The sequence below is a fragment of the Balaenoptera musculus genome, chromosome 16 (assembly GCF_009873245.2).
Source record: "Balaenoptera musculus isolate JJ_BM4_2016_0621 chromosome 16, mBalMus1.pri.v3, whole genome shotgun sequence".
Taxonomy (NCBI): Eukaryota; Metazoa; Chordata; class Mammalia; order Artiodactyla; family Balaenopteridae; genus Balaenoptera; species Balaenoptera musculus.
Window position 1 is genome coordinate 11,505,657 of NC_045800.1, and position 13,855 is coordinate 11,519,511.

The following is a 13,855-nucleotide window of genomic DNA, read 5'->3' on the forward strand; positions in this document are numbered from 1 at the left end:
GAGATCATGCAGTATTTGTCTTTCTCTGTTTGCCTTATTTCACTTAACGTAATGTCCTCAAGGTTCATCCATGTTGCTGCAAATATCAGGATTTTCTTCTTTTTTATGGCTGAATATTCCATTATATATATACACACACATTTTGTATACACAAACACACACACACACATTTTCTTTAGCCATTCATCCGTTGTTTCCAGGTCTTGACTATTATGAATAGTGCTACAATGAACACAGGAGTACAGGTATTTGTGACATACTGATTTCATTTTCTTTGGATATATACTCATAAAATAAGATTGCTGGATCATATGGTAACTCCATTTTTAATTTTTTGAGGAACTTCCTTACCATTTTCCACAGTGGCTATGCCAATTTACATTTGCACCAACAATGCACAAGGGTTACCTTTTCTCCCAACACTTATCTCTTGTCTTTTAGATAACACCCATTCCAACAGGTGGGAGGTGATAGCTCACTGTGGTTTTGATTTGCATTTCCCTGATGATTACTGATGTTGAGCACGTTTTTATGTACCTGTTGGCCATTTGTATATCTTCTTTGGAAAAATGGCTGTTCAGGTCCTTTGCCTGTTGTTAAATCAGATTATTTGTTTTTTGCTATTGAGTTGCATTACTTCGTTACATATTTTGGATATTAACCCTTTCTCAGACATATGGTTTGCAAATATTTTCTCCCATTCCATGGGTTGTCTTTTCATTTTGTTGATTATTTATTTTACTATGCAAAAGCTTTTTTTTTTGGATGTAGTCCCACTTGTTTATTTTTACTTTTCTTCTTGTGCTTTTGGTGTCACGTCCAAAAAATCATTGCTAAGATCAATGTCATGGAACTTTCCCTATGTTTTCTTGTAGGAGTAAACTAAAGTTTCAGGTTTTACAGTCTTTAATCCATTTTGAGTTAATTTTTGTGAATGGTGTAAGATAGGGGTCCAGTTTAATTATTTTGCATGTGAATATCCAGTTTCCCAACAGCATTAGTGAAGAGACTATCATTTCCCTGATGAATATTCTTGGCTCCCTTGTCAAATTATTAGTTGACTGATTGTGTGAGTTTATTTCTGGGCTCTCGGTTCTATTCCATTAGTCTATGTGCCTGTTTTTATGCCAGTACTGTTTTGATTACTACAGCTTTGTAATATAGTTTGAAATCAGGAAGTGGGATATCTCCAGTTTTGTTCTTTCTCAGGATTGCTTTGGCTATTAGGGGTCTCTTGTGGTTCCACATGAATTTTAGGATTTTTTTTTCTATTTTTGTGGAAAATGCCAATGGAATTTTGATAAGAGATTATACTGAATCTGGAGATGGCTTTGGGTAATATTTTAATGTTAATTTTTCCAAGCCATGAACCTGGGCTATCTTCCGTTTGTGCCTTCTTCAATTTCTTTCATCAAGGTCTTACAGTTTTTCGTGTACAGATCTTTCACCTTCTTGGTTAAATTTATTCCTTACTATTTTATTGTTTTTGATGCTACTGTAAATGGGATTATTTTATTTCTTTTTTAGATAATCTCAATTAGTGTATAGAAACGACAGATTTTGGTAGGTTGATTTTGTATCCTGCAACTTTACTGAATTCATTTATTAGTTCTAATAGTTTTCTGGTGGAGTCTTTAGGATTTTCTATATAAGGTTGACCCTTTAACAATGTGGAGGTTAATCTCTGTATAACTTATAGTCGGCTTTCTGTATCCACATTTCCTCCACATCCAGGGATTCAACCAACCACAGACTATGTAGTATTGCAGTATTTACAAATGAAAAATATCCACATATAAAGTGGACCCGTGTAATTCAAACCCATGTTGTTCAAAGGTCAACTGCATAAGAACACACCACCTGCAAATCAAGACAATGTAACTTCTTCCCTTCCAATTTGGATGCTTTTTATTTCTTTCTCTTGCCTGATTGCTCTGGCTAGGACTTCCAGCACTCTGATGAATAGGAGTGGTGAAAGTGAGCACCTTTGTCTTGTTCCTGATCTGAGAGGAAAGCTTTCAGTTTTCACCACTGGGTGAAAGGATTTTGAATTTTGTCGAATGCTTTTTTTTTGCATCTATTGAGATGATCATATGATTTTTGTCTTTCATTCTATTGATGTGGTGTAACACATTTATTGATTTTCAAATTCTGAACCAGGGATAAGTCCCTCTTCCTCATGGAATATGATCCCTTTAATGAGCTGCTGAATTTGGTTTGTTGGTTTTTTAAAAAAATTAATTAATTAATTTATTTATTTATGGCTGTGTTGGGTCTTCATTTCTGTGCGAGGGCTTTCTCTAGTTGCGGCAAGTGGGGCCCACTCTTCGTCATGGTGCACGGGCCTCTCATTATCGTGGCCTCTCTTGTTGTGGAGCACAGGCTCCAGACGCGCAGGCTCAGTAATTGTGGCTCACGGGCCTAGCTGCTCCGCGGCATGTGGGATCTTCCCAGACCAGGACTCGAACCCGTGTCCCCTGCATTGGCAGGCAGATTCTCAACCACTGCGCCACCAGGGAAGCCCCGGTTTGTTGGTATTTTGTTGAGAATTTTTGTATCTATAATAATCAGGGACATGGGCTCAGAGTTTTCTTGTTGTGTCTTTATCTAGCTTATGTATCAGGGCCTCATAGAAATAGTTTGGAAGTGTTCCCTCTTCTATTTTTTGAAAAGAGTTTGAAAAGGACTGGTGTTAATTCTTCTTTAAGTGTTTGTAGAATTCACCAGTGAAACCACCTAGTCCTGGGCTTTTCTTAGTTGGGAGCTTTTTGATTACTGATTCGATCTCCTTACTCATTGGTCTATTCAGATTTTCTGTTTCTTCATGATTCAGTCTTGTAGGTTGTATGTTTCTAGGAGTTTATCCATTTCCTCTAAATTGTTCAATTTGTTGGTATATGTCTATTCATAGTAGTCTCATAATCCTATGTATTTCTGTGGTATCAGTTGTAATATCTCTTTCATTTATAATTTTGAGTTCTCTTTTTTCCTTGGTTAGCCTAGCTAAGAGTTTGTCAATTTTGTTTATCTCTTCAAAACAGCCAACTTTTAACTTTGTTGATCTTTTCTATTGTTTTTCTATTTTCTATTTCACTTATTTCTGTTCTAATCTTTATTACTTCCTTCCTCTTGCCAACTTTAGGCTTAGTTTCTTCTTCTTTTTCTAGTTCCTTGAGGTTTAATTGTTAGGTTGAGATCTTCCTTTTTTCTTAATATAGGCATTTATAGCTATAAATTTTCCTTTTAGAACTGCTTTTGCTGTGTCCCATAAATTTTGGTATGCTGTGTTTCCAGTTTAATTTGTTTCAAGATATTTTTTGATTTCCCTTTTGATTTCTTCTTTGATCCATCTGTTGTTCAGAAGTATGTTAATTGCCACATATTTGTGAATTTTCCAATTTTCCTCCTGTTAACTGATTTCTAGTTTCATACCACTGTGCTCAGAAAAGAAACCTGATATAATTTCTATCTTCTTGAAGTTGCTGAGACTTGTTTTGTGGCCTAACATATAATCTATCCTGGAGACTGTTTCGTTTGTGCTTCTGAAAAATGTGTATTCTACTGTTGGTGGATGGAATGTTCTGTATGTCTGTTAGCTCCATAGGGTCTATAGTGTTGTTCAAATTCGTTGTTTCTTTATTGATTTTCTGCCTGGATAATCCATCCATTGTTGAGAGTGGGCTATTAAAGTCCCCTACTATTATTGTAATGCTGTTTATTTCTCATTTTAGTTTTATTAGTATTTGCATTATATATTTAGGTGCTCTGACGTTGAGTGCATAAGTAGTACTTCTCTTTAAACAATAACTTGCACAAGGATTTCTAAAGTTCAGTTTCCTTAATTAACAAAAAGCTTTTTGACATTCATCACCCAACTAAAAGATGGATAATCTGATGCTTGTTGAGCTCTCGATGGTACAATTTGTTATAACAAATATCCTGGGGTGAACTATTACCTTGAAGGAAAATTAACATAAACCTAATTTAAGCTAATTCAACCACCTCCTATTGCTCACAGAGGGAGTATTTAGTGACCAGTGACTACAGTTTACATTTACATTAAATTCTGTGAAGATCAGCTTGGTAGGATCCTCAAAAGACTTTATGTATAACAATCACAAAAAGATAATAAAACTTTTCTTCAACATTTACTATGTGTCAGGGAATGGTCTAAGCTCTAACATGTTATTAACTCATATAATCCCATGCCAATTTTTTGAAGTGGGCCTAGTATTATTCCTGTTTTACAAATGAAGAGACAGACACAGAGAAGTTAAGTGACTTGCCCATAGTCACAGAGCTAGTAAGAGGCAGGGTTGGGATTCAAGTTCAGAGGAGGCAAATTATACCAGGGACCCAAATCCCACCAACATAGACATGTTTTATTTTGTCTGTATAAAGTTTTAACCATTATACATAAAATTCCAACTTTCTGAACTCCCTTGAAAACTGGGAGGTCTAGCAACACTGGGCCTCCATCCCCATTAGGAAGTAGCAGAACAGCACCTTCCTAAGACAACATATGCTCTTCCTCAGGTCCACACAGCCCATCTCTCCCTTTAATCTAATGGGTCACATTACCTGGAATCTGCAGAATTTGAACGTGTGACCCCTGCCTTACCCAAACATTCCAGAAAGGAGTCAACTACATACACCTACCACCTGAAACCCATGTACTTTTCTCTCAAAAACGAAGTTGGTTTTAAACTATACCCTGTGTCCCACATAATACACACAGATGCTGGCTGCAGGTACTTACCTTCAGGGCAGCTGTCCCAGCATACTGTCTGCTAATGGAGTCACCATTGTTGGCCCACATTATCTGATAAATTCGATTGCATTTCACCGGTAGTGGCTGCTCGGGGGGCATCACACCTAATTTTTTCAGCTAAAATTAATACATTGGTAGATTAACTGCATATAAGCCAGGACACTATAGCATAAAATGTATACTGCAGAGAAAGGAAGCATATGCATGTACAATTTAGGACCCTTAAATTTAAAAAAATGATGTTTTCAGACTTTTTCAAAATTAAGCACCACTTGAAAGATAGCTTTATGAATTGCTACATCTGAATAAACAGAAAAATTTATACTGTTTTGCTGTAATTTTTAATGTGTAGACTCATACTATTATATTTTGTCTTTCTTTTAAATTTGGCTATGAAGTGAAACTAACCATCAAAAAATCATATAGAAACAACAATAACGTTAATAGTAGCAGAGCAGTAAGTGCCCAATAAATGTTAAGTCTGGTGCCACATTCTAAGAGCTTTTTTTTTTTTAATAAATTTATTTTATTTTTGGCTGCATTAGGTCTTCGTTGCTACTCATGGGCTTTCTCTATTTGTGGTGAGCAGGGGCTACTCTTCATTGCGGTGCGTGGGCTTCTCATTGCAGTGGCTTCTCTTGTTGCAGAGCATGGGCTCTAGGCATGCGGGCTTCAGTAGTTGTGGCACGTGGGCTCAGTAGTTGTGGCTTGTGGGCTCTAGAGCGCAGGCTCAGTAGTTGTGGTGCATGGGCTTAGTTGCTCCATGGCATGTGGGATCTTCCTGGACCAGGGCTCGAACCCGTGTCCCCTGCATTGGCAGGCAGATTCTTAACCACTGCGCCACCAGGGAAGTCCGAGCTTTTTAAAATAAATTATCTCATTTACTCCTCATAACCACCCTATGCAATCAATACTCTTATTACCCCCATCTATAGATGAGGAGATAGAAGTTTGGAGAAGTTGAATTCTTTGCATGGGGTCAACACCTTGTATGTGCTAGGGCCAGGGCTTGATCTCCAAAGCCTGGCTGCTTCAATGCGACAGTAGAAGGCATCCCCAAAGGATAGTCACAAGGTTCTATCAGGAGAAAAGAACATGCTAGGAATGTCAACCTTGGGAATTCATTACCCAGGTGTTACAGGGCTGAAAGATCTAAAAGGGGACACTGAGGTAAGAGATATAATGACTCCAGGAAACAGCAGGGTTGGGGCACAAAGGGAAGAGGCTGGTTCTGTGGTGCCAGAGGAACCAAAGCCACAGAGAGGGTGCTGATGATGGGAATATAACACAGGTGAAGAAACTTGTCCCCTTGTCCTCCTCCAGCCTCCTGGTTTTCCTTTAATGCCCTCTATTGGCAGAGCCTGACATGGAACCAGCTAGTTAAGCAGAAAGGTGGTGTGCAGACCGCACGCCCCAAATACAGAAGCGAGCGTTTGGAGCTGAGAGGAAAAGGTAGATGACTACACAGTGCCACCCAGTACAATTTTAAATGCTGGGCCTCACATTTTGGAAATGAGTACTTAAGAAAAGGCCACTTGATTCAACTGATTTCTAGGAAAGGCTGTACTTTCCAGGTTTTAAAGCAACAAGGATGTTTTGCATGCTGTAAATGTTCTATGGAACAAAGATTTTAGTTACTGGTTTACATGTGAAAAAAAATTAAAACTGAACATTTACAATCCAGTGGACTCCAAATTACCTGCTGTTCCATGACCACTCGTGCAATGGCAGCTTGGACCACATTGGTGCGATCCAGGCAGTCCATGCAATTAACTCGAAAAATCCCTTCTTGTTTACATATTACTCCAGCTTGATCAACCCTGTTCAAAAACAGTATGGAATTACTTTACAATATGAAATACTTTAAATTTTTCAAAACCCACAATTCTTCACAGTATAATAATAACAACAGCAACATTGGTCATCAATTTGCTTAGAATATTATTACGTGGCAGGCATTACTGAGACCTTTGTAGACGTTATTGTTAATTTACACAATAACTCGACAAGGAAGATATTATCTCCATTTTTGGGAAAAAAAAACAGGTACAGGAAGAGTGACTTGCCTGAGTCACACAACGACTAGGCAGAGCTGACACAACCCCTTGTTATGCTTTTCTACACATTTAAAACCAGAAGGCACTTTAAAACACCATCCTGTTCCTCCTTTTTGACTTCAAGTAGAAATGCATCTAAATTAGCTTGAACAGACTAATTCACTCTATCACCCAGTGAGAAGTCATGCAGCATGCCTCACTCATCTAACTTCTCTAGCCACCTGTGGCCTTAAAATCTAATCAAATGTTCTCTCCTGTCCTTTAAGCCAACTTCTTCCTACATCTCCCCTGAAGAATCAACTTCCTTCTCTGATAATTTTTAAATGTCTCAAAACTGGGACCAAATACCTCTAAACCTTCCTTCCCATGTTAGGGACCAAGAAGAAATGTAGATCATGGAGCGTTAGAAGGAATTAAAGAATAGTCGCAGAGCACTTCACTCCATTTTGCTGACCACCTGACACCTTTTCCCTGTTCAAAGCTAACAATGCCTAATGACTCACACGCTTTTGAAAAGGAGAATAGGAATTGGGAAGCAAAACAAGAAAAACAAAAATCCTTTCTCAGCCTGCTATTATTTTAACACTTAGTGGTACTAGACAAATACATATGATTTCACAGACCAAGAGTCTGTCAAACTGATTTCTTACGAAATACCTACCAACACCACTTCATGTCAAGAATAATGTCATAAATGGCATCTGTTAGTGTTTGAACATTCTCAAACTTCATTCCTCGGCTAAAATACATGCCAAAAGGAAAAAAAAAAAAACTTTAATAATTTTTTTAAGCTTAAGATATGATATCTAAGGTTATTTGGAAAAATGAAAGAAAATTATTACTATAAATACGAGAATAACACTACTTTAAATAGGCAATTACATAATATTTATAACTAATTTTCATTATGAAAGAAAATATGCTTAAGAATACACTGAAACATATCACAGCCATCAGGAGCTTCTTTCCCCACCAAAATTTTCAATACCTAGGTAAATGAACCCACATTAGAGTCAGGATTATGACAGAAGAAATTTGCTTTCAGAATACACACAAGTTAAAATTACCATCAAAATGATTGTTGTTTTTCCAGAGCAAACTCTAGTGGGGTTATCCCAAGGGAGAGCAGTATTACTAACAGTATAAAGATGAGCCAGCAGGATGAGTTTTAAGTAAGGGAACGCTATTACTCCTGCCAGGCTCAAACTCAAGCAGAAAGGAAAAGTTCCAGAAATTCTTTAACTGAAGGATAAAAGGAAAAAAGGAACTCTAAGTCTCCAAGTCATTTTGGAACAAAAAGACTGTAAATATTTCAGGAAGAATTAACTTACATTTTTAGGCAAAATAAAACCCGTATGAAAATGGAACTAAGTAAACAAATGATAGTCCTTTCCTTTCTAACAATGAGGAGAACAAGATTTTCTCCCCAATAAAGAGAAGAAAAACTAAGGTCCCTGTGGCAGTGTCTACCACAAACATTGGAACTGATCAAAACTCATCTCAGGAAGCCATCTTACCAGTGCTCATGGAAGTCAAATGAAACGTAAGTGAGGTGTGAGTTGTTAAAGAGCAACACCTGTTTCAGGTAAGCATCGCCAATTATCTTCTCCCTTCCTGCCTGGTCTACCAAATTAATAATAACCTGTGAGAGTAAAGAAAAGGAAAAAATTTACTTTAATCAGACATTAGACTCATGATTTTTACTGAATTTATTTAGAATTATGTTTTAGAAATAATTTATAGCCAGGCTCAGAAATTAATCCACTCAAGCATCAATTTTTTTTCCCTATAAAATTAGATTTTCATTTGTTACATTTGGGTTTATGAGAATTTACATCAATGGCATGAATAGCTTTTTTACACATTATACATTTGCAATAACCTCTTAGAATATATAATGAAAACAAATTATAATAGCAGGTATTTTAAATCTCTAGAATAATTTTTTTTTTTAATTATTTATTTATTTATGGCTGTGTTGGGTCTTCGTTTCTGTGCGAGGGCTTTCTCTAGTTGTGGCAAGTGGGGGCCACTCTTCATCGCAGTGCGTGGGCCTCTCACTATCGCGGCCTCTCTTGTTGCGGAGCACAGGCTCCAGACGCGCAGGCTCAGTAATTGTGGCTCACAGGCCCAGCTGCTACGCGGCATGTGGGATCTTCCCAGACCAGGGCTCGAACCCGTGTCCCCCGCATTAGCAGGCAGATTCTCAACCACTGCGCCACCAGGGAAGCCCCTAGAATAATTTTTAAAGAAATATACAAGACCTGCATACTGGACACTATGAAGCTTTGCTGAAACATGTAAAAGAAAACCTGAATAAATGGAGAGACACACCATGGTGCTAGATGGCAAGATTCAATATTGTAAAGATGTCAAGTCTCCCTAGGTTAATCTATATACTCAACAATCCCAATCAAAATTCAATCAGGATCTTTTTACAGACTTGGAAATCTAAAGTTTATCTGGAAGAGTGAGTAATACAGGAAAATATATGAACACTAATAATAATAAAGGACTCGTCCCGTTGGAGAGCAAAACATACTTTAAATGTATAGTGATTAAAACTGTGGTACCAGTACAGAAAAATGAATGACTCAACAGAACAGGACAGATGGCCTAGAGACAGACGTATGTACACTGAGGAATCTAAGCTATGGTTACATCATTCTGAGAGAAATATGGACTATACTATATGTGGACTACATATGGACTATACTATAGTGGTGTACTACAAATGTTATTGGGATAACTGTCTGTTTACATGGGGGGGACTTAAGTTAGCCCTCTGCACTTTATTATACACAAAATAAATTCTAGATGCATTAATGATCTAAATATTTTTTCTTCAAGTTATAAAAAAGCTAGACAAAATGTTAGGATGATTTTTCCCTAATTGAAGGATGGCACATGACCTTCTAAGTGTAACAAAAACCAGAGAGCGTAAAGAAAAGATGGACAGATGTGACAACATAAAAATATAAAACCTCTGTGTACTAAATGACAGTATAAGCAAAGGTTAAAAAAAAATAGAGGACTACCTAGGGGAATATACCTGCAACATAGAAACCATTAATATATAAAGAGTGCTATAAATTCAGTAAGGAAAAAAATGGGTAAAGGATACAGAGGATATTCACAAGAGAAGATAAACAAATAGCCAATAAACATGAGACTACAACTTTAAAGAAATGTAAATTTTAAAACAGAAAACCAGTTTTCACCTATAGACAGGCAAAAGCTGAACACTAAATATAGACAGCATTAGTGAGTATATGGGGTAATGGGCACTGGCTCCCACTGTTACTGAGAGTGTAAACTGGTGTGATCTTTTTGGAAGCAACTGAGTGGTAGGTATCAACCTAAAAGAAATGTAATGTTTGATCCAGCCATTTCACCTCTAGAACTTTATAAAGCACACAAGTGTTCCAAAATATATAAAGGATGTTTTCTGGAGAATTTTAGAATAGCAAAAACTATATCCTAAAGGTCCACCAATGGAGAAATGGTTAAATAATAGCCATGAGCTATTAAGTGAAAATAGTTGCAGAATAGTGTATATCCCATAGCTTACAGCCCTCTTTTGACTTAAATTTTGAATGTGTATATATGCATGTGTCAAGATGTTTTTTGCTGCAAATGACAAATTACTGACTCAAATCTCAGAACGGAAATCTGTTCTGAACCTCAGAAGTTGAGGTTGCATGGTTCCAGAACTGCTTCATTCAATGGTGACCAAAACCAGCTCTATCTTTTTGTTCTGTCATCCTCGGCATATTAGTCAATACTCAGGCTAATGACCTAGCCTTGACACAGCTGCAGCAGTACCAATCAAATCCAGACACAACCACCACAGAGGGACTGACTGTGGGTTCCTGTTATCTTTTTAATTAATTAATTAATTTATTTATTGTTTCTGGCTGCGTTGGGTCTTTGTTGCTGCTTCGTTGCTTTTCTCTAGCTGCAGTGAGCGGGGGGCTACTCTTCGTTGTGGTGCGCGGGCTTCTCATTGCGGTGGCCTCTCTTGTTGTGGAGCACGGGCTCTAGGCACGCGGGCTTCAGTAGTTGTGGCTCGTGGGCTCAGTAGTTGTGGCTCGAGGGCGCTAGAGCGCAGGCTCAGTAGTTGTGGCGAAGAGGCTTAGTTGCTCCACGGCATGTGGGATCTTCCCGGGCCAGGGCTTGAACCCGTGTCCCCTGAATTGGCAGGCGGATTCTTAACCACTGCGCCACCAGGGAAGCCCTGTATCTCTTTTTATTAGAGCAGGAAACCTTGCCCAGAGCCTCCCAGCAGACTTCCCTTCACATCAGACCTTGTTGGCCAAAGTGCCAAGAACATACACAGGCCCACGCCTATACCAATCACAGGCAAGAGCAACTGTAGTGACACCATGACTGAGTCACACTGACCGAAGGCCCACCTCCCAGAGAGCAATTACCCAGAGGATGAGGGTGGATAAAAGAACACTCTTGGGGTACTGTTAGAAAGGAACAAGTGTCTGCTCAATACACACGTCTATAAAGCTGATGTGTATGATGTGTACAAACAGGTTGTGAAAGTCAACAGGGAGCAGGAATGAGGGTGGCAAGGAGGTTATTTCTTCTACTTCCTTTACATACCTCAGTATTACTTCAATTTTTACAGTGATTATGTGTTACATTTAAATTATGGTTTATTCTCTTCAATGCTACTTATAATTACACATATTGCGAATACATGAAATTTATTCACATTGTAAAAAAATTCAAACATGGATAAAGGTCACATCCTTCCTGACCACAACCTAAGTCCACAGCCTTCCCTGAAGGTAACTCCCAATACAAGCTTGATGTGTACCCTTTCAGGCCACCTAAGTGCGTTCCTATATAAATGTGCATGCCATATGTAGGTGAGAACACACATTATACGGAAGAGAATTACATGACACAGTTTTGTTTTGTGGGATTTTTTAAATGGTAACATGCCATATGCTGTTACGCAGTTTTTCTCACTCCACTATATGAGTTTAAGATCTATTCACATTAGTACACACAGATGTACCTCATCATTTTTAAGCATTTGTATTCAGCACTTTAGATATGCTGTACTTTATTTACCCATTGACCTCCTGATGAACAATTAGGGTTTTTTTATGCTGCAATAAAGGAGGCTTATACATGAGAAACACATGTTTCTCTCAGGGAGATTTAAATTTTTTTGTGTTGTATTAGAGTTCCAGTTGCTCCACATCCTTGACAAAACTTGTACTTCCCACCATTTTTATTTTAGTCATTCTGGTTTTGTGAACGGTGGTTTTAGTTTGCATTTCCCTGATGATTAAACGACGTGGAGCACCTTTTCATGTTTATCAGCCTTTGGACGTCTTTTTTCATGAAGAACCTGCTCAAGTCTTTTGTCCAATTTTCTTTTGGGCTGTACACCTTTTTTATGGATTTATAGGAGTTTTTAATGTACTCTAGATAAAAGTCCTTTGTCATATATATGTCTTCTCCCGCTTTGTGAATTGCCTTTCTATTCTCTTAATGGTGCCTTTTAATAATCAGAAGTTTTTTTATTTTAGTGAAGTCAAATTTATCAATTTTTTCATTATGGTTGGTGCTTAAGTCCTATTTAATTTTAATAAATAGTATTTATAATGTATAGTAGTATTTTAATATTCAAAATATTTGATAATTCAATAAAGTTTCAGTAAATAATAAAGTTTTAATAAAAATTAAACATTTAGTAAAGTCATTTTTTTTTTTTCATTATGGTTAGTGCTTTTAAAGCCCTGTTTAAGACCCAAGGTCAAAAGATGTTCTATATTTTCCTTTAAAAGGCTTATTGTTTAACCTTTCACATTTAGATCCACATCCATCTGGAACTGATTTCTGTATATGGTATGTAGGATGGATATCAAAAGACAAATTACTGGATTAACAGTATAAGCATATTTTATTTTGATTGATAATACCATTCAAAATGGCTATAGCAACTTATGCCCCTCCCAGCAATGTGTGAGCGTTCTCATTTCCCCAGTTACCTGCCTTTATCTCTTACTACAAACTTTATTTTTTTTTTCAATATGAGGGTTTGCTTTTTATTTCCCTGCTGGGACTTTCTTTGAGATTGCACAAAATTTATATATTAACCACTGAAATCTATTCAATATTGAGTCTTTCCTTCAAGGAACATGATATTTTCTCTCCGTTTATTCAAGGCTTCTTTTACGTTCTTCAGTAATCCTCCCCTCCCAACACCCTTGCCCCCATATACATGCTATCTTTTTTGTATGTTCAGTAGATTTCAGGTTATTTCTTCCTATTTTTGTTGCTGTTAGAAAAATGCATCCCATGGCATTACACCTTCAGACTGGTCATTGCTAATGGATAAGAGAGTTACTGATTAGTCTATATTAATCTGTATGAAATCTGGTCATCTTATTGAACTTGTATTTCACCTAACAGTTCTCAATTGATTTTAGTTTATATGTTCACATACCTACATATAAGTGTATGAATAAATAAGAAAGGTGGGCCGAGAAAAAAGATATTGAAGGATACATACCAAATTGTTATCTCAAAGAGATGGACCTATAGGTGGTACTGAGAGATGCCTTTCCTATCCTACTCTAGATAACTTCTCAGATTGTAGTAACTGACAGTAGATTAATCTCATCTAAAAACAGTCTAGAGGAGGAGAGAAGATGGCGGAAGAGTAAGACGCGGAGATCACCTTCCTTCCCACAGACACAGTAGAAATACATCTACACGTGGAACTGCTCCTACAGAACACCCACTGAACGCTGGCAGAAAACATCCGACCTCCAAAAAGCCGTGTGGACGAAAGGCTCTTAGTGCTCCAGCCAGGCATCAGGGCCGTGCCTCTGAGGTGGGAGAGCCAACTTCAGGACACTGGTCCACAAGAGACCTCCCAGCTCCACGTAATACCAAACAGCAAAAATCTCTCAGAGATCTCCATCTCAACATCAAGACCCAGCTTCACTCAACAACCAGCAAGCTACAGTGCTGGACACCCTATGCCAAACAACTA

At 37.7% G+C, this 13,855-nt stretch overlaps 1 protein-coding gene across 4 annotated transcripts in view; it reads right to left on the bottom strand.

Moving 5' to 3' along the window:
• The window catches only part of INPP5F (inositol polyphosphate-5-phosphatase F), a 98,303-nt gene that overhangs the window by 16,205 nt on the left and 68,243 nt on the right, over positions 1-13,855 (bottom strand). For 3 of the 4 annotated variants that reach the window (XM_036828509.1, XM_036828508.1, XM_036828510.1), the window contains exons 10-13: positions 8,346-8,470; positions 7,490-7,567; positions 6,471-6,591; positions 4,760-4,888 (exon numbers count right to left, since the gene is read on the bottom strand). In XM_036828509.1, the coding sequence (XP_036684404.1) occupies positions 4,760-4,888; positions 6,471-6,591; positions 7,490-7,567; positions 8,346-8,470 (453 nt within the window). Of the gene's footprint in view, positions 1-4,759; positions 4,889-6,470; positions 6,592-7,489; positions 7,568-8,345; positions 8,475-13,855 lie in introns of those variants that run through there. The other variant, XM_036828511.1, reaches the window with a different exon arrangement.